Source organism: Coturnix japonica, chromosome 2 (assembly GCF_054131305.1).
Source record: "Coturnix japonica strain WE chromosome 2, WE-NBRP24, whole genome shotgun sequence".
NCBI classification, from domain to species: domain Eukaryota; kingdom Metazoa; phylum Chordata; class Aves; order Galliformes; family Phasianidae; genus Coturnix; species Coturnix japonica.
Genome location: NC_140664.1, coordinates 78,250,146 through 78,276,231, shown reverse-complemented (window position 1 = coordinate 78,276,231; position 26,086 = coordinate 78,250,146). Strand labels below are relative to the sequence as shown.

General features: G+C 45.7%; 2 protein-coding genes across 2 annotated transcripts; both read right to left on the bottom strand.

The window, feature by feature from the left end:
* Positions 1 to 16,440: 16,440 nt before the first annotated feature.
* On the bottom strand, positions 16,441 to 20,527 carry LOC146761996 (E3 ubiquitin-protein ligase PHF7-like). Its single transcript, XM_085540887.1, has 9 exons — positions 19,470 to 20,527; positions 19,238 to 19,329; positions 19,048 to 19,146; positions 18,677 to 18,801; positions 18,332 to 18,494; positions 18,137 to 18,240; positions 17,808 to 17,918; positions 17,538 to 17,656; positions 16,441 to 17,371 (listed from the first exon to the last, which is right to left on the bottom strand). The coding sequence occupies exons 1-9, from the start codon at positions 19,531 to 19,533 to the stop codon at positions 16,629 to 16,631; spliced, it is 1,620 nt and encodes a 539-aa protein (XP_085397013.1). The 5' UTR covers positions 19,534 to 20,527; the 3' UTR covers positions 16,441 to 16,628.
* Positions 20,528 to 22,594: 2,067 nt separating this feature from the next.
* On the bottom strand, positions 22,595 to 24,848 carry LOC146761995 (uncharacterized). The gene is made up of 3 exons (XM_085539231.1): positions 24,627 to 24,848; positions 24,269 to 24,325; positions 22,595 to 23,579 (listed from the first exon to the last, which is right to left on the bottom strand). The coding sequence occupies exons 1-3, from the start codon at positions 24,846 to 24,848 to the stop codon at positions 22,761 to 22,763; spliced, it is 1,098 nt and encodes a 365-aa protein (XP_085395357.1). The 3' UTR covers positions 22,595 to 22,760.
* Between the last annotated feature and the right edge of the window lie 1,238 nt (positions 24,849 to 26,086).

Sequence of the window (26,086 nt, the reverse complement as noted above, 5' to 3'; positions counted from 1 at the left end):
CTCACATAAAGGCACTTGTGGCTGGATTCTCTCTTTGCTTCACCCACTTCCTGTCTGTTTGAATGGAATTAATGAGACACAGATCACAAGCTGATGTTGTAGTTGTTCAAGGGCTTTCTTCTTTTGCTTAACTCCACTAAATAAGGACCGTTAAATCTCTGTTAATTTTTAAATATTAAAACTGCACTTAAAAGTATTTTCTCATTAATCTGTGACTAACCATAAAATGTAATATTTTCACCATGACTGTGGTGAAAATGCCCGTGAAACTTGTCGGCTTTGTCCTAGGCATATACAGTGTTGTAATAATGGATGTTATCCTCCTGAAATACTTCTGTTTTCTATTTAATTTGCATGCATGAATTATTATACCAATTTTGGTTATCAGTAAATTACTAGGTTTTATGTTTATGGGAGTGACGCATACCAGAGCTGAAGCCTTCTGCATCCTGTGACCTAAAAGTCATTCTGACAAAGATGCTTAACTGTTTTCTAACTGCCTCATTTCTAAGTGCAAATGACCTTTATAAAAGGTGCTGAAATGACAGTGCTGAAGAATGGATCTCCATTAATCTTTCCAGGAGACTTTAGTATTGGCTATAGATAGCAGAGGTACAGTATGCTCATGTAGCACTGCTACGGTGGAACGTGCAAATGTACCATTGGCAGAGAGATAAATATCAGCTGTGCAGCATTTTCAGCTGCGGGTTTAGTCAAAACTTACATTTTTGTCTGAAGTTGCCCTGCAGTGTGCCCAAAGAAGGCCAGCAGAGATGATGAGGGGTTTGGAGAGCAAGTCTTACAGAGAGTGTCTGAGAGAACTGGGGTTGTTCAGTCTGGAAAAGAAGAGGCTCAGGGGTGACCTTATCATTCTCTACAATACCCTGAAAGGAGGTTATAGTGAGGCAGAGGTCGGTCTCTTCTCCAAGTTAACAACAACAGATCTAGAGGTAATGGACTTAAATAGCTTCCAGGGAAGGTTAAGGTTGGATATTAGGAAAAATTTCTTTCCAGAAACAGCGGTGAGGTATTGGAACAGGATGACCAGGAAGTTGGTGGAGTAACCATCCCTGCAGGTACTCAAGAAGTGTATGGATGTGGCACTGAGGGACTGTGGCGCTGGTTATTGAGCATGCTGGTGATGGGTTGATGATTGGACTAGATCTCTAAGATATCACTTCTAATGTGAAAGAATCTAAGTCAGAATATCTAAAAGCATTTTCCAGACCACCAGCAGCAGCTAAATAAAACGTTCTTTTATCATGAAGTTCTTAAAGCACTGGGAAATACAGATGTCAGAAAAAAATTTAGTGTGAGGCACATGGTTCTTTCATTCTATTTCTTCCATCTATTTAAATATTTGTTGTACTTAAGTGTAATAAGCTTTGATGCTTCATGCCATTTTTAATACCATCTGAATCAGCCTGCAAGATTTAGATGGACTGTAGGAAGCTGCCTGTTCTCCATCTGAATGGAAATTCAGGAAAACAGAGACCAGCCCTGTTGGGCAAATATCTGTATTTACTACCAAGCATAAATAAATCCTACTAAAAGGGCAGCAAAAACTGGTGTGGGGATACAAATTAAGAAAAAAAAATGTTCCGACGTAATTATCTTTATGATATGATATGTTGGCTGAAGTGGAAATTTGAAAATGAATGCTGTCGTTCCCGGCCTCTCCCCCTTCTGCATCTTCATGGCCCAAGAAGTAAAAACTTATTTGGTGAAAAATGCTTTTAATTTCAAGACCCTAGCCAAAGAAGTAGCATGGTGTTAATTGCAGAGGAAGGGAAGAGAGGGTTCATTAGGGAGTGTCTGCTGCCACTGAGTTGCAGGCAGACAGGTTTATTCAATGCTGACATTGAGCAGGATCTGGAAGGCTTTAAAAGACTTCTCTTCCAGGGGCTTCTGGAAGTTCCAGTAGTTGCTGGCACATCAAAGACAGATATATGCTTATTTATACACACACACACACTTAAATATGCTTCTGCACAAAATTGAGAAGACTGCAGTCTATTCTACCTAGATTTTTCCCCTGCACTCTGAACTGAGAAATATAATATTGTTGAAATATTAAGTGTTTTTTGTTTGTTTGTTTGTTTGTTTGTTTGGTGTGTGTTTCTCAAAAGGAATTTTGGTATGTTTGTCTGCTTTCAAGTATTTTCTGCTGAGTACTTTCATTGATGTATACTTCTGTCTCATGGAAGAAGACCAGATTCATATCAAAGAAGGCAGTGCCTTCAGGTTTCTTGCATTTATTAGATGCTATGTGCAGATGGAGATGCAGTGGAGAACTGATGCACAGAGGAAGTTTGGTAATGGTGAAATACCAAGAAGAGCTGTCGTTTAGCCTTGTTGTGTTTCCTCCTTTTCTGTTCACTTGCTTCTTTACATATGTACATTCACTTCTGGTTGGAACAGCAGGACAGGAAGTACTTTGAGGGAGAAGCAAAGATAGTCTACTTCTATAGTTAACTGTTCTATAAGGGGAAGTTGAAAATACTAAGTTGTACACAAGCTGTAAATTGAAAGCTCCAACCTACAGAGCTATGTTAGGGTTTTATAGACTGTTTCCATCTACAAGGAGTAGGGAGGAAAAAAGGGAAACTGAGAAAGGTGCATTGAAAGAAAAACAGAACCATGATTAGCATATGATGTCTCAAGTACTGTCAGAAATAGGTTTGTCATTCTCTGATGAAAAAGATGTGTTATTGAACAAGTTTAAAACAATTTTTTGCCCACTTTTTAACTGTCTTCAGTTCTCTAATAAGTATATATGTAATGAAAAAGTCCTATCTACTGTCTTAGCTGATTCTTACCCTAGAGTAAAGTGAACTGGTACAGGTCTTGGCCAAAAGACACTTTGATGTATCATTTGTACTGAAGTGCACATCTCAAAAAAACAAAAATTGTTTGGACGTGTGCCTTCACTTTGTTTTGATGCTTAATGCCTGGAACAGATTCATGGCTGATATGCGTGCATAAAATGTAATGCAAGAGCTTCTTTATGGTTAAACTTTTCTGTATGGGAGGTGTTTTTACTATACTTCTGACAGTTGCACTTTATCCACTCCTTTGTCTTCTTTCTTTTCAAAATTGAAGACATCCAATGGAGATCTTTCTATGATATGCTGAAATGTGCTTTAAGATATTTGCTATTATTTGCGGTACTTTGCATAATTCTAACCAAAACTCCTCTATTATAAATGTTTTTACCAAACAGCGATATTTCAAGTTCATATATTTTTATTGAGTAAATATTTTTCACATATCTCTGGAATGTATTGGACAATTTGAGGATGTACACACAGATTCCAACCTTTCCTAAAGAAAAGAATCCTAAAGAATGTTGATGTCAGCAGACCAATTATTTCTAAATTTCCTTTTGCTGTGAAGGAAAAACATCTGCTTTCTTTCCTTAAGCCTTAGTTGCAGTGAGATAAAACAACAAATAGAGACTCGAGCTGTAGACTAATGCTGGAAGCTATGTCTCTAACCTCAGAATCTCTTTCAGGATTTATAAAATGCTACCTTAAATTCTTTGCAGAGAGAGAAAGACTGCTCGCTGCATCTTTTGTGCTTTACTCTTGCCCCCAGATATGCTAATAGTGAAGTAATCAAAACACCTACTTGGAGTGCAGAAGACCACAGGCCATTTAAAAAAGGAAGGCCATCTGAATTTTTGTAGGAAACCAGGCTTTCCATTGCCGATCTCCCCCACTCCTTCCTTTTGTCATCTGTCTCCTTCGGCTAGCTCTTCTATTCAGGCTAGAAAGCCCTGCCATTCAGATTTAAAATAAATAAAAAAAAAAAAAAAAGAGTAGTGAACTTCTGTTATGGGATCTATGAAGATAACCCGTTATTTCATAGAATAAGTTCTCTGTAACGATTTTGGTCTTCGATTCATGTTGCTATAACCTGAGCACTTAGTTTTGCAGGGTAGGGGCTCTGTCACATGAAATGCTGCTTCAGTGGCACTGAGAATGATGTTTCTCAAAGGTAATCATCCCTGAGGTCTTTTTTTCTTCCATTCCTATTTGGACGATGAGGTAATTGATGAATGACTTGTGATGAATATTTATTTGTCCCTGGTTTTCTGGTGGGTACAAGAAGCTCATTATCTTGCATGGGTGCTCTATTCTTCACTGAAGAATTTGTGAAGCAAGAGATTGGGTTTTTGTTTTGATATGATTTATTGTTTTTGGGGGTTTTTTTTGTTTTTGTTTTTGTTTTGTGAAGTAATGTAGAGAGCAAGGTGCAGCAATCATAGGGAATAACTTATGCTTTTCTTGTCTGCACAGTATTTACATGAAGGATGCTCAGTTTTCATGTTCATTGGTCAGTAACTCCTGTATACCTTGATTTTTCTTCACAGAAATGTATGCACATCTGTCCTTTTTCCATTTTCTATAAAGTTTCCCACCATTGGAAATAAAATTCTTCCAAGTAATGGTTATCGTAACAGAGTTAACAAATCTATGCTCTGTAGGCACACCCTAGAGTACCGTAATCTCTGTTGGGGTTTTCTGGCTCATAATAGCCTGAGGTGTTATGTTTCATTATGGCCAAACATGCATCTTATGGTTTACTTTAAGACCTTTGCTACTGGGGGCAGAGACTGAATTTGTTCCAAATTAGTCTTTTTTTGTAGTATTCCCCCTTCCAGCTATTTAGTAGTTTGGACTGTTACACTCACTGAAGATATAACAATTACAATCACTTTCACAAAATATTCCGTAAAGGAACATCAAAGACTCTATTTCTGAGCCCTGGTTTTAGGGACTGACTCTGCATGTGTGTACACCAAAATTTAATAGACTTAAAGGCAAGTAATTGGAAGCTTTCCTGACAGTCATCAATCAACTACCTAATAAAATTGATTTAGGGACAGAAAGGTTTAGGAGAATGTTGTTACTACACAGTGTTGTATGAAGATCTCCCAGTAGGACACCTGACTTCTTAAGCTTGTTTTTATGGGAGAGTCTTGGCCACATTATCTGTTTTATTCTGCACTGAATAGGTCTGCAGGATCTTGCCAATATATTGATCTCTAGTTCCAGTCTCATGGTGAGCATTAACTTTTATTCTTGCCCCCTATGTTTTGCATATATTTGAAAAACCAGAAATAATCTTTCCAGCAAGATCACTTAATAAGCCTCTTTAGCCACAGAGCCTACATCAACTGTGCAGGGGTTATTTGCATTTTCTATAGCTCTTCAGCTGTACAATCAAGTGTGAGTTTTCTCTGAGCACCTCTAGCAAGAAGTTCAGAGGCTGTGGTGTTTGTTGTTTGCATGTTGTTGTTTTCCAAAATAGACAATTTTACATCCTCCTAATACAAAAATATCTTTTTTTTTTTTTTTTTTTTTTTTTTTTTTTTTTTTTTAGTTTCCCACTTTCAAGCAAATTATTCCTTTTCCCCAGCTTTTCTCAGTTCTGATTTGTACTTGCAGAGTGCCTGGGTAGATGGAGCTTTTAAGGGATTAAATTTTTTTTTAAAGAGTATGATATTTTTCATTTGGAAGTTGTAAAGATAATATACCATCTAGAAGCATTATCTTTCTAATATACAAGATCCAAAAAAAATGGAGCATGTCCATTAAGCCTTTGATGTTTGTGCTACAAAGCCAGTTCTGGATATAACAAAATAAATGTAACCTCCTGATGTTTTTAATCCAGGCACTCCTCATCTTGTTGAGTGAGAGAGGATGTAGCAAAAAAAGAGTTATATGTTCAGTGTTCATCTGAGTCACTGAGTGTGTGTTCTCAAAAGTTCGTTAATATTGATTTACTTGCACCAAAAGCCCCATATAAAACTGACTGGGTACAGAATGTTAGGCTGGTGCAGGCAGGGGGAGTACTTTATGTGCACTGAATTTTATTTTTTTCTACGTGAGTTTTCTGGGGAAAATGTAGTGTAGCAACCAGGTACAATAGCTGTTCTAGGTAGTAACTAAAAGAATAAACCAAGCAGATTAATCTAAATCCCCTTTGCCCTGTTCAGAACAGCCTGAATTAAAGAGCTTTTGTATTTAGATAGAAGATACTTGCAATTTTTAAGTGACCTGAACTGGGAGGAGGGTACAAGTGGTCATCATACCCTTTAGGCACCTCCTGTCAGCAGATGCAAAGCACGCAAGGTGGTAGAACTCTGTCCTACAAAGGCATGTATATTCTGAAAATATATATGTTCTTCACCACAGTTCTTCCTTTCTCCATCTTCACAACTTTATTCTGTGAAATAGAGTAGAGCTTTGCAGCTTCTTTTTATGCCCTTAAGAGAAGAAGAAATTTCACTCACTTTTCAAAATAAATCATCAGCATAAATTCATAGAGAAGCAAGGTTTTGTCAATATTGGCAAAAAGTGCTCTCTTACTCACTGACTATGGCGCTTAAACTTGAAGCTAATGTAGGGTGACATCTGAGGCCATTTGATTCACTGGCTACAGTCACAGACACACACTCACACTAACCTAGGAGAAAACATGACTGGAATCATCTCAGTGGTACAGTAGAAGTTAAAATATCCACTGCCCCATATGATTAATTTTTACCTTCCACTCTTTAAAGAAAAGCGAAGTTGGTTCTCCTGATGAAGCATCTGACACTTCCAGGATGGGGACAAAGATCTTGATGACAAATAAATCTCAAAGTCATCATGTGCAACCGTGCATCTACCACTGCAACTGAAGTGATGCTGTTCTCAGTTTCTCTTGTATGCACCCATAAACTATGGTGTTTTTAAAAACATAAAATAGTGGAAAAATGGCCAGATTCTTGTTTGATATACCGTGTGTGCTTGACTCCAGGCATATCTGAAAATTAGTGAACTCTACTTTGCAGGTGAATTATGCTATTTTTCCTTGTATAGAATTATAACTTAATGAATCTTTTATTTCTGCAAGAGTAACTGAAAATAGGTCATCTGAATTCTCCATTACTATACTATATTTGCCCATCAGATACTGGAAAAATTGAGGCATGTCAGTTAAGTACTGCAGACAATGTATTATGCACATCAATCAGTGACTGGAAACAGTGTCCAAAATGTTATTTATTGCAAGTTTTCATCAAATATGCATTATTCTAATGATCGACACATTATGAAGATGGACACTTTGGCGAAAAATGATAGAGAAGAAGATTGAAAAATATTGCAGTCTACTTTGTTGGAAAATGTGGGTTAATTTAAAAATCATATAATTGTTATGGGAAGAGTCATATAAATCAAATATTTCAATGTTGACAAGATTTTTATCAAGTCTTCTAGTTCTCCATAGTCTCCCACTATCACCCAGTGAGAGTGTATATTAAACCCAATTTCCGAGTTGTTGCACTAAGAATAATGATGTAAGTTTTCCTCTCCCTCATCCATTATTGGGAAGGTTTCACCCTATTTATTTGACCAACATTGGTGCCAATAGAGAAAAGTGCATGAATATAAAGAAACCACCCACTTGGCTTATAAACTTGCCTAAAGTATATTGCCCTTGACATAGCCACAGTTCTTGTGAAGTCAGTATAAAAGTTCAGTCCAAATTCTTTTCCTCTGTAGTTCAGTGAATCAGTTGAGTCCCTCTTTTTTTTCTTGTGTCAGAACGAACCAGTAACACACAGTCTGTGTGGGGAAAATGGCCAGAAGTATTATAGCAAAAGCCTTTCAGTATCCCTTCACCTCCTCTACGTCTCTCACACAGGCAGCCATAAGCATGCACCCACTACCAATTTATTTGATTTTTTTTCCTCCGTTTGGTAAGTTTTGTGTGTTAATTGGCCATTGTACACAGTGTTAGCTTTCATTTCCTAGTTTACATAAAGGAAGCTCTGTGTACACTGCCACTCTTGTAAAATCTTCAGAAAATTATGAAGTTTTAGAAGCAGGAGACTGTATTTTAAGCCTGCGTGACTCTGCAGGCCAGTGAAGAATGAGTGTCAGTGAGGTTTTGAAAGGGAAAATGGTAACTTACAAAAGATTCAGGCATTGCCTACAGACTGAGCTAACCAAAGATGAAGGAAGCCTGAGGACTTTTATATTCTCAGCAGCAGTTTCTGATAAAATGGTGAATCGCTTTTACAGAGCAACTCAACAACAAAATGCAGTACTTTTTGGAGTAAAAACTGCACACACCTAGAGAATACGTTGTAGGTAACATTTTCCAATAACCATAGTGACATCTGTGAGTAGAAGCTGGAGCAGCAAGGAGTGAAACTTGTGGCAGATAAGGCCTATAGCGATGCACGACAACTGGCTCTTCTTGGAGATGGTAACTTTTAAATAGAGGGCTTGTGTGCCAGTTCCCTAAAATTAAGAATGGATCCAAAGGAAATGACTTCCCAGAGAACAAGCCGGCCACTTTGGACTGACTGGACACAAGCCATCAACACAGCTGCCTGTGGCTGCAGCCAATTGCTGGTCTGCATGCTGCTGAGGGAGTGCAGTATCTCCTATAGAGCAGTGAACATATGGGCCTTGCAACAGCTAGCTCCAACAGGAGGAGGAAAACATAGCAGCAGATTCCCAGGATTTGCTCTCTTTAATTATGGTGGACAGCAGAATTTCAAATACCAAGGAAGCATGTTTAAGAGATGTGTGAATAAGGAAAGAGGAGATAGTTGCCAGGAAGGTAAGCAGTTCTCCTTAGCCCTGGTGCTGTGGAGTCTTTTTGCATGAGGCTGTTTCTCTATTGTTGACTGAGAGTATTTAGAAATGACATATATTTCCGTCCTTAGAGTAAACTCTAAAATACCTAAGCAAGCTGAAGCAATCTGTACGGTGCCAGCAGGGAAAATGTAGCATTGATTTTTATTTTTATTTTTTTTTCCTTCTGTTCTTACCTGAAGCACTCAGTGGGAAAACAAAAGCCCAGTGAGGAGTTTGTTGTTGGTCAGAAATAAACATTATTTTCACGAACAGAGGAGAGAGTAGTTTTAAAAGCATGGCTTAGAGATGTTGTTATTGTGTAGCTGTTCTTTTGCACAGATTACAAATAGAGCTGCTTATCAACTACTGTTGGTTGAAATTACTGTCAGATTTTCCTGTGACACTTGTGGTCTGGAGAGTGAGAGTTGTGAGTTCTAGTCCAAGAGGATACAATATGTACTCCTGTGCATGCAGGAAGAGTATTTGAACTACCCACTCTCCGTTCAACCTCTTATGAGGAAGGACTAAACAAAAAACCTGCAAAATAATGCATTATGGATGTATTCTGCAAGACTGATTAGTTTTCATATGAAGGTTTCTTTGGAAATATACAGCCATTTCTATCCATCATATAACACTTAAAAGTATGTGTGTCCTGTTCTTTTCACAGTAATCCAATCAAAGGTGACTTGCATAATACTTTTAAATATCAGTTGTTTCAGAATGAAAGAAAGACAGTGACTGTTTTTTGTTGTTTATACTCTACCAAATTCAGGTGGTAGCTTTAGCGTTCAGGCTAGTTACTTTTGTTTTGAATGATGCCACAAACCCATGCTGTCTGCTAATAGGAGGTGGGCATTCTTTCTTTTCCTGAACTTTTTTTCCCCTTGTTTTCCAAACTGCATCTCTATGGAAAGAATACAAATATCAGAGTGTTATTTTTTTCTCCTGTTTGTCAATGACCTATTTACAAATAGCTGTTCTAATGCTCACTTCTTAAAGAAGTATGGAAACCCCCCCCCCCAGATTTCTAGCAATGTGAGTGCAGAATTAGCTTCTGATAACCTTGTTCAAGTCTGCTTTTTATCTACAAATGGCAGTAGAGTGTGATCCACATAAAATTCCTTTACGTTGAGTAAAATCATATCTGTATGACTAATGAGTTAAGCATTGTAATCTGTAGTGAGATTTAAGAAATAATCCTCACATTACATACGTTTTTCTACCTATCTCTGCACAATAATCCCAAATGTCTGAGAATAGCATCTTCTCTAGTGCTCCTAGTGTGGTTGTTTTAAAAATTCAGACAGCCACCATGACAGACAGTAATACCCATCAGTGCCGGTCCTTAAATTGACCTTGCTAAGTATAGGATTAGCCATACTTCTCCCTGGGCAGGGCACACAGTAGAGGGCTGGGAAGTAGTTTTGGGACAGCCTGGAAGATGCAAGGAGGGCTGGAGCTTGTGAAGCTTCTGAATGTTCCCAACCATGCACTCAAAGCTAAAGGAAGATGGTTGAGCAAAGGTTTAGAAGAGCAGCTGCAAGATAGCAAAGTGGAATGGGGCTGAAGACTTGAATTTTATGTTTACTAGAGCTGCTGGAGCCGAGGACAGAGTCAGATGGAGGCTTTGTCTTCAGTGCCAGAAAAGGAGATGAGAAAGTAGTGTGTACTTTCCCCAAGATAACACATTTGTATTAGCCATCTAGCTACAAAATTCTGTGCAAACAAGACACCTGTTGTTTCTATCACAAGTTCATGTAAAACTACATATCCTTTCCTTCTAAGCCCATCTAGCTTATATTATGTAATTGCAAAAAAAAAAAGAAAAAAGAAAAAAAAAAGAAAAGCATTTTAATTGACTAGAACTTTCATTGCTAGATATAGCCAATACATGTCTACTCCATTACTGTAAATAAATATAAGGGGTTCATTCTATTTTTTTATATATATAAACAATCTTTTCTTCCTTTTAGGGAGTATACATTCTCACTACCCCCTCAAGAAGTGCTGCAGATGGTTACCATCTCTTTTTGTCTGCCTCTATAATAAGATCAATTAAATGGGCACCTTTTGCCTCCTGCCTTACTATTCTGTTTTCTGTTCTTTTACTTTCTACCGCTTTTCCTCTCTACAAAAGCTAGTAAAATCTTCCCGAATTTCTTTCAACTAAACTGGCAATAAAATGTCGTCTTTGTACCTTGCTGGCCCATTTTTTAGTCCCCCACTCTACCCCTCCCATCCCAACAAAGAATCTCTGAATAGTGAATGTGTCCAGCAAGAAGTATCTTCTTTTAGGGGAATAGCACAAGAGATATACTCTTGCCTATATTAGTGGTAAAACAAATGTTCATGCCCAAGCATTGTGTCTGTACACAGAAAAGACTTCAGAATCATATTTGTCAATTATAGCTCTACTCAGTACAGTGAAAGATAGTCTACATAGGACTTCTAAAACTTCACCTATTCTAAATTTGTACTTTTTCAAGCCATGGGATTTCCATGATTTCTTCTGGGAAGCAACTCCTATTCTAATGAATACTGCTCTTTTTCCTGTTTAAATGTAGTCTTTTTGACTGTATCTCATCACTATTAGCTTATACTCTCTTGTCATCTTAATAATTTTCCTTTTTCTCATTATTGTTGTCATGGAAAGTCAGAGGTTAAGAAGCCATGAATTAGTTGCAGCACTTTGGGTAACCTAAATTGTGCCCAGTTTTCAAATTATAGCTTCTAAGTACTGATTGATGATTTTTTTAAAAGCAGATGCTTGGATTATCTGGAGTGACTAGCACAGAGTAAGGTAAGACTGAGTAGGCCAAAACCTTGGAGAAAATCATGCTATAAGATTTGGTGTCCTAAATCCAAATTCAAATTAGTGAAGTTGATTAGAAGACATTCTAAGAATAGTGTACTCATGTTGTTGTTTTAGGTATTAAAATCCTCTGCAGTTACCTTGGCTGCTTTCTACAAAGTGAAGGTCTTGAATTCAAAAAGCCACTATGGGTGTGTGGATCAGTTCTGTCCTTAACTAACTAATTAAGCCCCACTCTGCCAACAATGGATTCCATAGATGTAAGAGCAAACCCTCTCTGCTAACAGTATAAAGTCTTGCTGCTTACTACACTTCTCATGTTCTGTTTTAGTGTTTCCACTCTGCTATAGTGTTTATACTCTGCAGGACAAGGCAAGGACTTTCCATCTTTGAGGCTTTGGGATGGATCATAAAGAAGTGGGAAATGTCAAAGTACGGTAATTCCAGTTGAACTACAGTCTTGATTTATAGGCAGCCATAATTTATAAGCTGTTGACCTTTCTGAGTGGGAAAGTCTGTCTCAACTGTGTGAAGCTGAAAAATAACAAAGCTATGAAATCAAGACCTGAAATAAAACTTCATCCTCCCAGCCTCTTACAGAGAACAACATAATTCCAATTAAACATCTCTGAAGAACTAAGAAAAGCTGTTTAGATTTGTGAATGTCTTTTAATTGTGATTTCTCTTCCTTTGGGAGAATTCTAATTGAAAGAGAGCCTTGTGAGAAAGCTCAAGAAGGGGATCACTTTAACCGCCTTATAACTGAACTGAACATCTGAAGATCTCATTTCACTGCATTGCATCCCCTATAAAAGCTTGTGTTTAAGGATGTCAGGACTGAGCCTCAATTACACAGGATGAGAGCTCTGAGATAAAACAAGCATTCGGGGAAAGCAAAACAAAAGTCGTTTATCTCTCAGATTGGCCCCATTTGCCATGTTCCTGCTGCTATGAGAAGCATTCTTCACACCGGGTTTTCTCAGGAGATTATCCGCAGAGAGGAAAAAGTCGTTCCCATGGTGCCAAAAGTCACACCAACCATCAAGCATTAACATAACCCATTCCGAGGCCTGTTGTGTTACATATGTAGAGAAGTAGGTTGGTGGGAAGGACAGGGAGATTTATAAGACTTTTATTATTATTATTATTATTTTCAGTAGACAATCCCTTTTCTTGGGTATGTATATTTATATATATATATGTAGGATGCAATATGCTGCTTGTGTTAGTGCTTACCTTCTTAATCACAAAAGAGGGCTGCTGCTGGCAGCCAGGATTTTGCAAATATAAACACTATAGGCAAGATGCTGAAGCAGTGCTATGTGAACAGCCTGCTGCCAGGGCTGCTGTTGATGGAAATGATGCCCAGAGAACTCTTGAACAGGGCACTCTTTTGTTTCATGTGCTTACTCAGCTCTGTGATGATTAGCTAACTCAAGTACCACAAAGCTACTTGTGAGTGCATAACCTCAGTCTTAATTTTGCATATTATTTCATGTTGCTGTGGAAATGTCTGACCTCTGAGAGTTGTTGTAAGTGTGTTTCAGCAGGTAAGGTGTTTTAATGGATCTACTCTCTGCTGCGCCATAGGAGAGGTCTGACCTATCTCTTTGGTTATCCGCCTCTGCTCTTCTTGTATAAAGACGGTTGTTAGGCTTACATTTACTATTCAAGTACTCACAATTGTACTGAAATTCTTAGAATCATGCAAATGCATGAAAATTGAAAACTACTGTCTTGGTTGGTTGCTTCTTCTGTGAGCCCACAGGATTTGAGGTATCTAATTAGTTTGCGTAACTTAGGGGATATGAAAAAAGCTCATGTCTTGAGCGAAAAGAGAAAGATGTGATGTATGGAAAAAGGCTAATAAGCCCTAAGGGCTTGCTGCTCAGCATGGAGTTTAACCTGAGAAGGTTCAGCCTAAGAAGGTTCACAGCACTGAGCTTAAGACACAAGCTCCATATCCTGTACTGCAGTGCAATTGCTTGAAGGCCTTGTGCTTTCATTCCCTTGAAGACTGCTTCTTGTTACAAACATGCTCTGATACCTGAGGCCGTTTTGCTCACTGCTTAGATTTTCTAGTTAGAATCGTTATGGGGTGACAATTGCTCTACTTCCCACAAAGATGCCTTAAATTGGGTCTTCAACTATAGCTGGTGTCAGCTGACAACTGCAGCATGAAACTCTTTCTAGTCCCATTCCTTGAGGAACTGACTCCCCAACACTGCTGCTTCCAGCCAGGCTAAACTAAGGTTATGATAGCACACCCCGATGACAGGGAATAACTCCAATCCTTCATTTCTCAATCTTCCATCTCTTCAAAAGAAAAAGTGACCGGGAGCACATTTTTATTCATAGAGGTTCTACAGAAGAGTTGTCAGCTGTATGTTAAAAAGTGATTTCTGCAAACAGTGCAGCGATGCTATCTCAGTGTTGTTAAGAGAGAAGATGACTAGTGCCAGGATGCATCTGTGATCTCTCTTATGTATGTCTATGAATGTGCGATTTCTTTGCTTTGTATTGCTCATACAAGAAACAGAAATTGAATTACTCCAAAGGCATCTGATGCTGCAGTGACTCTATAGAAAATCTGGAGCTTCCTTCTTACAGCTGATTCCAAAGGTTTTACAATCTGAGTGCTCTGCTGCCATTTCCTTTGCAGCACTGTGTATTCCCACTCTGCCTTCTTATTGCACTTACTATCAAACCTTTGCATTGTCTTCTTGTAGCAACACTGTGTTGACCCTGGGAATCCTGCCCAAGCCCTGAGGTAGCTGAATGGAGTAGGCCATAAGGTTGTAAATATCAATAACGTTAATATTCATGCAGATGCTCATTTTGTCTCAGTAAGTGCAGAGAAGTTCCCACCACCTGCTCTGCAGAATGATGTTTGCTTATTGATGCTGACTCTTGTTTGTGAGACTCAGCTGTTTTCTGGTGCCTGCTATAAAGCTGATGCTTACACTGTTCTTCTGCTTAAAGAAATGATCATTAACAATACTTAAGATTCATAGTGCTCTATTGTAAGCCTTGATAGGTTTAGAGGTAATTTTCACTGCCTATTAATGCCAGGAATAAATCTGATGAGTTCATTAACTGGATTTATGCAATTTGTTGCAGCTGACAAGAAAAATATTAAGGCTTTAGTTAATACCTTTATTTTTCAGGGTACAGAACAGGCTGAGCTTTTGATTTTCTTATTTGAACTTCCAAAATACTGCAGATATATCAAGTTTGCCCGAGTATGGAAGATGTGCTTTTAATGAATGTTAACATTATTCTGTGTATGCATGGGTTGACTTGGTGGCAGGGTGGAGAAGGCCTTGTTCTGACTCTTGGCAATAGATACAAGATGCTTTCTAGAGAAGACATGAAAAAAAACCTCAAGGCATTCAACAGTACCAAAGCCAAACTACTGCACTGAGGGTGGAATTATGCCCAGCAGTACAGGATATGTGCAGACTGGTTATGGAGCAGCTGTGCAGGGAAAGCATCCTACAGGAGCTCATAGAGAAGGCTAAGCTGTGCTTTCATCAGAGGTACAGTGCAGAAGAACAAGGAACAATGTTCTCAAGCTATGGAAAAGGAAACTTTAAGAGGATATAAGGGGAAAAAAATTAGACTGAAGATGGTCGTGAATCTTCATCTTTGGAAGTATTTATAACTCAGCTAGAAAGGGCTGTGGGAAATCTGGTCTACTTTTGAAAACAGTCCTTCTCTGAGCAGAAGATTGGTCTGGTGAGTTCCCAGTGTCCTTTCCAACCTCGATTTTAATTTAAGTTTTGTGTCTAATTTAAGCATATTCTTGTTTTGTTGGGTTTTTTTTTGTTGTTGTTGTTTTTGTTTTGTTGTTTTTTTTTAAAGTCTCCATTTTCTGGCCTTCCACTGTATAATATACTTGCTATATACCTGAGTGATGTTATAATTTCATCTCTAGCAGCAGTAGTGGCACACCAGCTATAGTAAATCGAAGGAAAATCATAAGAGAAATCTCAGCCTAGGATAGTTTAGGCTTTGAAGAAGAGGTCTTGTCCTTCATCTATGTACTTTCTTCTACCTGCAATGCCACATTCTCTGGGCCTGACTTTGAACTTGCAATTCCTAAGGCAATTAACCAGCCTTTTGAGTTGTCCTTGTGTTTGCCCGGTGTGTAATGATAAAGGACAATGTCTAGAATTGTAATTTACTGATTTATATTAGCTTCAGGCCTGTTTCTCTCCAAACCTAATACTGTTAGTAAGGTAAGGAGACAACAAGCAGTTGAAACTAAAGTCTGTTTTATGTGCTCTAATCAGAGGATTATATTGAAAGAACATGTACTTGACATAAAAATGAAACAGCAATCGAAGGATTTTTTTCTTTGCAAAGTGCCAAATGTTCCATGTGAACTAATGCATTTTTTTCAGGTGCGATTTTTCATAAGCAGCTCATGGCTAGATGCTTGAAAAAAAATTCAACAGTATAAAAAACAGGATGACAAGCACTGAATTATCTGGACTGATACTTCATTGGAAGAATTTAGTAGGGGAAAAACATTCATTGAATTATTTCCAAACCATTTTGGAATGAAAAGATGCTTCCTTTTTTTTCTTTTCTTTTTTTTTTTTTTTTAATTAAAAATATACATTTCACTAAGAATTGCCAGTGCTCATAGCTTTCCATGTGTAATTTGTTTTTGGAAACAGATTTTTTAATAAATTTTCAATCACTATCCTCAAGTTTTCTCAAGAATATGAGTCTTGTGCATTCAATAAAGCATTAATACAGCAATCTATTGAACTAAAATAATAGAATCATAGAACTGCTGGGAACTCTATGGTTGGGAATGATCAGGTTGAATCCCTGTGGGTAAGGATCAGGGGAAGGGCCTGACCTCTGCGGGGAGGAAGGAATGGGTTGGGTGCTATGGGAAGGAAGCCCGTGGATCCAGGCCCTAAGGCTGCCCACTCTGGGAAAGGCAGAGAAGAACAAAACTGACAGTGATATTTAGGGATTAATTTTTATTGTGATGGATTCAGATGATATTATTTAGGATTCAGATGACATGGGGTATGATTCAGATGATGTTGGATAGGCCTCAGATGACATTGGTTATGATTCAGATGATGTTATATAGGCCTCGGATGACATTGGTTAGGCTGTGGAGCTTGTTCACGGCCGCTCCTATGGCATCAGTAGAGCCGGCTGGTGACACGCTGTGCCCGGCGTGGTACCCGGGAGCGGCTCCGCCCCTGGGCTGGTCCTCTCCTCCTGGAGCGGCTTCCGCGGCGTCTCCGGGGCTGGCTGTTGGTCTGCGCAGCCCGACGATGGAGAGGCGAGCGGCTTCGAGTCCGGGCCCGCCTTGGCCGTGTGGATGGGCTTCTGTCGGCTGCTGCGGAAGCCCTGGAGGACCCCTGTGCTCCCCGTGTAGTGTAGCTGCGGGTGCCGCTCTGAGCACTTGGGGTTGGTGTCTGCCGGCTCCCACGGCGTGTTTGGGGCCGGCTCTGAGCTTCTGGGGCCCGGCGCTGCAACGGAGAGCGGCTTCTTGTCCGGGCCCGCTGTCCCTGCCTGCACCTGAGGTTGTATCCAGGTGCAGGGCAGTGCCTCGAGGACCGGGATGTCCCCTGGCTGTCACAGTCTGGGGTGCTGCTCTCAGCAATCAGGGCAGCATTATTGGTTCTTCCACGGCGTCTTCGGGACTCATTAAAGATGTTTAAGTCCCGGTTCAGTCGTGGAGTGATTCTCGTGCAGTCTGTCCTGCACTGGATGGACAGGCCGCTGCTCTCAGGCACACAGGATTGGTTTGCTGGCTCTGATGGTGCCTGGCTGGTGTTGCCGGAGCTGCTGCTCTCTGTTATCAGAGAGCTTTCAGATGGCTGCAGTCCATGCTGGCTGGTGTTGCCAAGGCCAGCAGTACCTGAGCTGGTGCTGGAGGCTGTAAGGGGAGGCAGGAAGGTGAGCAGGGTGGAATTCCAACCATGGGGTGGAACTGGCTCCCGTTTGTCCCGGGGCTGAAGGGATTTGAGCAGGGCCGCTCTGAGCTGCTGCTGCCAGGCCTTGCCTGGCCCCAGCCCAGCAGCACGCGGCTGTTTGCCTCTTACCGGTGCCCTCTCCAGCACAGGCGTTGCACTCCCATCTGGTTGTGCTGTTACTCAGGTAGGAGCAGTGGCGGTGTGTTCCTCGTGCAGCACAGGAGCTGCAGAGGAGCAGCTCCCAAGGCCTGTGGAAAGCAACGGGTTGTGGCTGTGAAGACCAAGTGCTCTGAGCCAGGGAGTGCCCGGCACGGCTCTGGTGCTCAGTCTGTGCTCCCCCAGCCCGTGGTGAGGCTGCGATGCCACGCAGAGCCCCAGAGGGCAGCTGAGGTCACTCACCCCTCTCCTGACTGCAGTCTGCCATGGGGATGAAGGCAGTCACTGGCATGGCAGCGTCGGTACCAAACTGCCAGTGATGCGTTGGCGTAGTTGTTGTCCCTTACTGGAGTTCTGCCAGAGAAGGGATGGAATGTGATGAGTACTCACTGGCGCAGGACTAAAACTAACCCATGAAATCCATCCCCATCCATATTATCCCTGGTTTCAGCTTCCCAATGGCACTGTGGCCCATGTTAGTGGCTACCAAGGCCCAGGCCTGCCGGGGCATTCCTTGGGTGGGCACAGCTCTTGTGCCCTCACATCTCAAGAGCTGCCTGAAAGACACCAACCTGTCTGGCATTTGGATCCCCAAAGTCAGCATGTCTTGATGAAATTTTTGGCTGTCTCTACAGTAGGGACACAGGAATTCAAGCCCAGAGCTCAGGGCCATTCTCTGCAGCAGAAACACAAGCAGGGTGGTTGTGAGCCGGACCTGGTGCTGCTGAGCACTAGTGGTGACCGCGGGGCAAGGGGGGGGCTCCTACCTGGATGCAGGCCCGGTGAAACCAGGAGTGTTGGCAGGCTGGGCACACCATGGTGCTATACGACGTGCTGTCACCTACGGACTCCATGCAGATGATGCAGGTCGTGTCCGCCTCCGGTGCTGCCTGCGCTGCCTGCTGCGGGCGGTGCTCACAGCAGAAGGACCTGGGGGAAGATGGAAGGGATGGGTGAGGTGTGAAGGGCTGCGAGGAGGGCAGAGGAACGGGAAGGAGCCCCAGGCCTTGGCTCTGGCTCTGTCAGGCTGCTGGGAAGTGTCACAGCGTGTTCCTCGCTGCTGTGGCTGGTGCTGACAGCAGGATTGGAGGCCACAAGCTGGCATCCCTTACCTGAACTCTCCAAAGTATTGGGTGACACATTGACCCTCATAGGCGCAGGGGAGATGGAAGCTCTGCTCACATCCCGGCTCTGCGCAGGTGATGCTGGCCCCCGAACCGCCGCAAACGAAGCAGAGCTGGAAAGAGCAGAGCAGCCCCCATCAGCTGCAGGCTCAGGGCCTACGCAGAGGGCCCCGCACCTCTGGGCAGGGCGCAGGATGCGGGCAGGGCTGGGTGGCACTCTGCAGAGCTGCCTGGTGAACAGGGCTGGTCTGCAAGAGCAGGAATTTCTCCGGGAGCTGGGAAGAGGGGCTGGGATTGCTTTCTTGGGACCAGGCTAAGCTCTCCTGGCACCAAGCTCCCTGTTCCGGTGCTGTGCTCACCGTCTGCTCTGCCTTCCACACCACGCGTGTCAGGTCTTGAAAACAAAAACGTGCCTCGTTGTTATCTTGCACGTGTTCACAAAGACCATTGGCAAATCTCTGTACAGGAGGAAAGAGCATAGTCCAGTTAGGGCAGAAAGGAGGGAATCACTGGTTGGAGGAAGGTGGCAGGAGCCACGAGGGAACTCACCGCACAAAACTCATGGAAATGCAATCTACGAATCCTCTGTCTGCGGCCGAGGATGCCCAAGTTCTCATCCACTAGGCCACAGAGCACGCATGCTGGAGAGGAGAGAGTAACAGCAGTGAGCACCTTGCAGGGCCAGGTGCCCCCGGGGCTGTCCCAGGGGCTGCTCTGTGCCGGCTGTGCCAGCTGAGGGACAGGGCCTGAGGCTGTGGATGCAGGGATACTTTGCTCTCACCTGGCTCTAGTGAGCCATCATCCTCCTGTGTCTCCGTCAACCATTTGCAGAGTGTCTGTCCCATCACTGCTGGGCTTCGTCCTCTGCGTGCAAACCTATGGGAGAATCGGGACGAGTCTGAGTTGGCAGCTCAGGCCCCCGAGCGCTGGGGAACCCTCCTCCCTGGGCAGCCTCAGGCAGCCCCTTCCTCCCTGCTCTACTCACCAAGTCGCACTGAGCTGGGCCTGAGCCCCGCAGCCTCAGCTCTGCTCCACAGCCCCCGTGTCACAATGGCCGTTCTGCGCCACCCTCTGTGACGCCATCACACCTCACAGGGCTGAGGTCACCCAAGCAGGAGGGCGGCGGCTCTTGCAGCCAGCGCACAGTGAGGGGCCCAGTGCCGGACACAGCCCTGCTGGAATCCGGAATGTTGGTGCTGCCAGAGGAACTGGGCGGCACATCCACCCTGCTGTCCGCATCTGGACGCTACGGGGCCTGTGGCTCCAGCAGAATCCCAGTTGAGTGTTTAAGTGTTGCCATGATGTTCTCCAGGCTCTGCTTGTGGGCTGTTGGCCGCTGATTACCTCTCGTTCCAATAAATGACTCGACTCACAGAATCACAGAATCTCTGTGGTTGGCAAAGACCTCTAAGATCACCAAGTCCCACTGACCACCCCCCAGCTGCCCACTGCCCATGTCCCTCAGGCAGGACCTCATCCCCACCCTTCTGGAGCATCTCCATGGACACTGACTCCCTCTGCTCCTTGGGCAGCTGTGCAGTTCCCAACCGCTTTCCCGCACAGATGTTTAACCTAATATCCAACGGGGGGGACCTCCCCTGCTGCAACTTGTGGCCGTTTCCTCTGGTCCCGTCGCTGTTACCTGGGTGAACAGGCCGACCTCGCTGCAACCTCCTTTCAGGGAATTACATGAAGTGAGGCCTCCCCTGAGCCTTCTCTGAACTGAGCAATCCCAGTTCACTGCGCCGCTCCTCATGGGACTCTTCTTCCAGACCCTTTCCTGCCCCGTTGCCCCCATGTCTTTCTTGCAGTGAGCAGCCCAGAGCTGCACACAGTACACTTTTCATGTCATCACCGCTGCTGATAGTATTTTATGCTGTCTTGAGGGCTTTAAATTCCTTATGAAGAGGAAGAACGCTGGAGTTGCGGGTGACAGCGATGTCAACTGAAGTGCATCGGCAGCAATGCGCACAGCATCTGCTAGAAACAGGGGGAGCTGGAAGCCATTGTGCAGCAGGCAAACCGTGACTTGGTCGCCATCCCTCCCACATGTTTATTGCTGCAATGGAGGGCTATAAGCTCTTTGTACGGGATAGGCAAGGAAGGAGGAGTGATGGCATGGCCCTCTATGTTAGAGAGTGTTTCAGTGTTGTTGAACTTGGGGCTGGGAATGATCAGGTTGAGTCCCTGTGGGTAAGGATCAGGGGGAGGGCCAACACTGCCACCATCCTGGTGGGGGTCTACTGCAGACTGCCTAACCAGAACGGAGAAACGGATGAGGGGTTCTATGAGCAGCTGGCAGAAATGGTGCAGTCGCCTGCCCTTGTTCTCATGGGGGACTTCAGCGTCCCCGGTCTATGCTGGAAAGTCAGTACAGTGCACAAGCAGCAGCCTTGGAGGTTTCTAGAGTGTGTGGAATCTGAGTGCTTCGTGGCACAGCTGGTAAAAGAGCCCACCGAGGATGTGCTCCTCTAGAGCTGCTGCTCACAGAGTGGTACTGCTGTGAGATGTGGAGGCTGGGAGCTGTCTAGGGCAGAGTTTCTGCGAGATGGTAGAGTTCTCCATTCTTGGTGAAGTCAGGAAGGGGATTGGGGGTTCATTAAAACTGCTGCCCTGGGCTTCTGGAGAGTGGGTTTTGAAGTATTCAGGACACTGGTAGGGAGGGTTCCTTGGGATTAAGTCCTGAAGAGCAAAGGGGTCCAGGAAGGCTGGTGGCTCCTCAAGAAGGAAGTCTTAGAGGCACAGGAGTAGGCTTTCCCCCTGTGCTGTGAAATGAGCCAGCAGAGAAGAATACGGAACATTTGCTGAGGCTCCAGGAGAGAAAAAGAGTTTACTTCCTGTAGAAGAAGGGACGGGCAACTCAGGGAGAGTACATAGAAGTGTTCGGATACAGAGGGAGAAAATTAGGAAGACAAAAGCCCAGGATGAACTCAACCTGGCCACTGTAGGAAAAGGGAACAAAAAAACCTGTTTACAAACACATTAACAGTAAGAGGAGAGGTAAGGAGAATCTTCATCCTTTACCGGATGCGGTGGGGAACGTGACTGGTGAGGATAAGATTCTTTGTCTGGACTGTCACAAGCCCATGGGGCCAGATGGGATCCACCCGAGGCTGCTGAGGGAGCTGCAAGTGGTGACTGCCAAGCTGTTTTCCACCATCTATCAGCATTTCTGCTCTTACACCATACCTACATCTCCCTTCCTTTAGTTTAAAACCATTCTCCCTTGTCTATCACTATTTACCCGTTTATAAAGCTGATTTCTCAGGACAGCTGGGGCATCAGGCCTAGCCTGTGTGGGTGCATGAAAGGCAGTTCCTGCCGAATCAACCGGATCAGTATGATCAAGTGATCCGCCTGGTGGATGAGGCAAGGGCTGTTGACGTGGTCTACCTACACTTCAGCAGAGCCTTTGACGCTGTCTCCCACTGTTTTTTCGTGGAGAAACTGGCATCTCGAGGCTTGGATGGGATAAGGACTGGCTGAAGGGCTGGGCTTAGAGAGGTGAAGAGTGGAGTTATATCCATCTGGTGACCCATCCCAAGTGGTGTCCCTGTGAGAGTCAGACTGTGCTTTTCTGTTGTCATGCTTTTAGGATTTTTCCCCACTGTCAGCAGCCCTGGGGCTGCCCACGTGTCCCAAACACAGCGACGGCCTTAAGATGTCAGAAACACCCCCAGAACGGGGCTGCAGCTGCCAGCCTGGCTTCCTCCACGTTGTGCGTTGGAAACGTTGAGCCCTGCTAGAGTCGTGGTCAGAACCAACTCAACCTGAAGCGGGCTGCGGGGAGGAAGGAATGGGTTGGGTGCTATGGGAGGGAAGCCCGTGGATCCAGGCCCTAAGGCTGCCCACTTTGGGAAAGGCAGAGAAGAAAAAAACTGACAGTGATATTTAGGGATTAATTTTTATTGTGATGGATTCAGATGACTTTAGGATTCAGATGACATGGGGTATGATTCAGATGATGTTGGATAGGCCTCAGATGACATTGGTTATGATTCACATGAAGTTACATAGGCCTCGGATGACATTGGTTAGGCTGTGGAGCTTGTTCACGGCCGCTCCTATGGCATCAGTAGAGCCGGCTGGTGACACGCTGTGCCCGGCGTGGTACCCGGGAGCGGCTCCGCCCCTGGGCTGGCCCTCTCCTCCTGGAGCGGCTTCCGCGGCGTCTCCGGGGCTGGCTGTTGGTCTGCGCAGCCCGACGATGGAGAGGCGAGCGGCTTCGAGTCCGGGCCCGCCTTGGCCGTGTGGATGGGCTTCTGTCGGCTGCTGCGGAAGCCCTGGAGGACCCCTGTGCTCCCCGTGTGGTGTAGCTGCGGGTGCCGCTCTGAGCACTTGGGGTTGGTGTCTGCCGGCTCCCACGGCGTGTTTGGGGCCGGCTCTGAGCTTCTGGGGCCCGGCGCTGCAACGGAGAGCGGCTTCTTGTCCGGGCCCGCTGTCCCTGCCTGCACCTGAGGTTGTATCCAGGTGCAGGGCAGTGCCTCGAGGACCGAGATGTCCCCTGGCTGTCAGAGTCTGGGGTGCTGCTCTCAGCAATCAGGGCAGCATTATTGGTTCTTCCACGGCGTCTTCGGGACTCATTAAAGATGTTTAAGTCCCGGTTCAGTCGTGGAGTGATTCTCGTGCAGTCTGTCCTGCACTGGATGGACAGGCCGCTGCTCTCAGGCACACAGGATTGGTTTGCTGGCTCTGATGGTGCCTGGCTGGTGGTGCCGGAGCTGCTGCTCTCTGGTGTCAGAGAGCTTTCAGATGGCTGCAGTCCATGCTGGCTGGTGTTGCCGAGGCCAGCAGTACCTGAGCTGATGCTGGAGGCTGTAAGGGGAGGCAGGAAGGTGAGCAGGGTGGAATTCCAACCATGGGGTGGAACTGGCTCCCGTTTGTCCCGGGGCTGAAGGGATTTGAGCAGGGCTGCTCTGAGCTGCTGCTGCCAGGCCTTGCCTGGCCCCAGCCCAGCAGCACGCGGCTGTTTGCCTCTTACAGGTGCCCTCTCCAGCACAGGCGTTGCACTCCCATCTGGTTGTGCTGTTACTCAGGTAGGAGCAGTGGCGGTGTGTTCCTCGTGCAGCACAGGAGCTGCAGAGGAGCAGCTCCCAAGGCCTGTGGAAAGCAACGGGTTGTGGCTGTGAAGACCAAGTGCTCTGAGCCAGGGAGTGCCCGGCACGGCTCTGGTGCTCAGTCTGTGCTCCCCCAGCCCGTGGTGAGGCTGCGATGCCACGCAGAGCCCCAGAGGGCAGCTGAGGTCACTCACCCCTCTCCTGACTGCAGTCTGCCATGGGGATGAAGGCAGTCACTGGCATGGCAGCGTCGGTACCAAACTGCCAGTGATGCGTTGGCGTAGTTGTTGTCCCTTACTGGAGTTCTGCCAGAGAAGGGATGGAATGTGATGAGTACTCACTGGCGCAGGACTAAAACTAACCCATGAAATCCATCCCCATCCATATTATCCCTGGTTTCAGCTTCCCAATGGCACTGTGGCCCATGTTAGTGGCTGCCAAGGCCCAGGCCTGCCGGGGCATTCCTTGGGCGGGCACAGCTCTTGTGCCCTCACATCTCAAGAGCTGCCTGAAAGACACCAACCTGTCTGGCATTTGGATCCCCAAAGTCAGCATGTCTTGATGAAATTTTTGGCTGTCTCTACAGTAGGGACACAGGAATTCAAGCCCAGAGCTCAGGGCCATTCTCTGCAGCAGAAACACAAGCAGGGTGGGTGTGAGCCGGACCTGGTGCTGCTGAGCACTAGTGGTGACCGCGGGGCAAGGGGAGGGCTCCTACCTGGATGCAGGCCCGGTGAAACCAGGAGTGTTGGCAGGCTGGGCACACCATGGTGCTATACGACGTGCTGTCACCTACGGACTCCATGCAGATGATGCAGGTCGTGTCCGCCTCCGGTGCTGCCTGCGCTGCCTGCTGCGGGCGGTGCTCACAGCAGAAGGACCTGGGGGAAGATGGAAGGGATGGGTGAGGTGTGAAGGGCTGCGAGGAGGGCAGAGGAACGGGAAGGAGCCCCAGGCCTTGGCTCTGGCTCTGTCAGGCTGCTGGGAAGTGTCACAGCGTGTTCCTCGCTGCTGTGGCTGCTGCTGACAGCAGGATTGGAGGCCACAAGCTGGCATCCCTTACCTGAACTCTCCAAAGTATTGGGTGACACATTGACCCTCATAGGCGCAGGGGAGATGGAAGCTCTGCTCACATCCCGGCTCTGCGCAGGTGATGCTGGCCCCCGAACCGCCGCAAACGAAGCAGAGCTGGAAAGAGCAGAGCAGCCCCCATCAGCTGCAGGCTCAGGGCCTACGCAGAGGGCCCCGCACCTCTGGGCAGGGCGCAGGATGCGGGCAGGGCTGGGTGGCACTCTGCAGAGCTGCCTGGTGAACAGGGCTGGTCTGCAAGAGCAGGAATTTCTCCGGGAGCTGGGAAGAGGGGCTGGGATTGCTTTCTTGGGACCAGGCTAAGCTCTCCTGGCACCAAGCTCCCTGTTCCGGTGCTGTGCTCACCGTCTGCTCTGCCTTCCACACCACGCGTGTCAGGTCTTGAAAACAAAAACGTGCCTCGTTGTTATCTTGCACGTGTTCACAAAGACCATTGGCAAATCTCTGTACAGGAGGAAAGAGCATAGTCCAGTTAGGGCAGAAAGGAGGGAATCACTGGTTGGAGGAAGGTGGCAGGAGCCACGAGGGAACTCACCGCACAAAACTCATGGAAATGCAATCTACGAATCCTCTGTCTGCGGCCGAGGATGCCCAAGTTCTCATCCACTAGGCCACAGAGCACGCATGCTGGAGAGGAGAGAGTAACAGCAGTGAGCACCTTGCAGGGCCAGGTGCCCCCGGGGCTGTCCCAGGGGCTGCTCTGTGCCAGCTGTGCCAGCTGAGGGACAGGGCCTGAGGCTGTGGATGCAGGGATACTTTGCTCTCACCTGGCTCTAGTGAGCCATCATCCTCCTGTGTCTCCGTCAACCATTTGCAGAGTGTCTGTCCCATCACTGCTGGGCTTCGTCCTCTGCTTGCAAACCTATGGGAGAATCGGGACGAGTCTGAGTTGGCAGCTCAGGCCCCCGAGCGCTGGGGAACCCTCCTCCCTGGGCAGCCTCAGGCAGCCCCTTCCTCCCTGCTCTACTCACCAAGTCGCACTGAGCTGGGCCTGAGCCCCGCAGCCTCAGCTCTGCTCCACAGCCCCCGTGTCACAATGGCCGTTCTGCGCCACCCTCTGTGACGCCATCACACCTCACAGGGCTGAGGTCACCCAAGCAGGAGGGCGGCGGCTCTTTCAGCCAGCGCACAGTGAGGGGCCCAGTGCCGGACACAGCCCTGCTGGAATCCGGAATGTTGGTGCTGCCAGAGGCACTGGGCGGCACATCCACCCTGCTGTCCGCATCTGGACGCTACGGGGCCTGTGGCTCCA

What these genes read in the sequence shown, in the direction of transcription:
- LOC146761995 (XM_085539231.1), bottom strand. Translation starts at nt 24,848, where the DNA reads ATGAGGGTCAATGTGTCACCCAATACTTTGGAGAGTTCAGGTAAGGGA. An exon ending in TCCCTTCCATCTTCCCCCAG is followed by an intron (nt 24,326 to 24,626) that starts GTCCTTCTGCTG and finishes TCCCTACTGTAG; the next exon opens with AGACAGCCAAAAATTTCATC. An exon ending in GGGATCCAAATGCCAGACAG is followed by an intron (nt 23,580 to 24,268) that starts GTTGGTGTCTTT and finishes AAATCCCTTCAG; the next exon opens with CCCCGGGACAAACGGGAGCC.
- LOC146761996 (XM_085540887.1), bottom strand. Translation starts at nt 19,533, where the DNA reads ATGGGACAGACACTCTGCAAATGGTTGACGGAGACACAGGAGGATGAT. An exon ending in TGTGGAAGGCAGAGCAGACG is followed by an intron (nt 18,802 to 19,047) that starts GTGAGCACAGCA and finishes TGCTCTTTCCAG; the next exon opens with CTCTGCTTCGTTTGCGGCGG. An exon ending in CTGTGCTGGAGAGGGCACCG is followed by an intron (nt 17,372 to 17,537) that starts GTAAGAGGCAAA and finishes CTCCCCTTACAG; the next exon opens with CCTCCAGCACCAGCTCAGGT.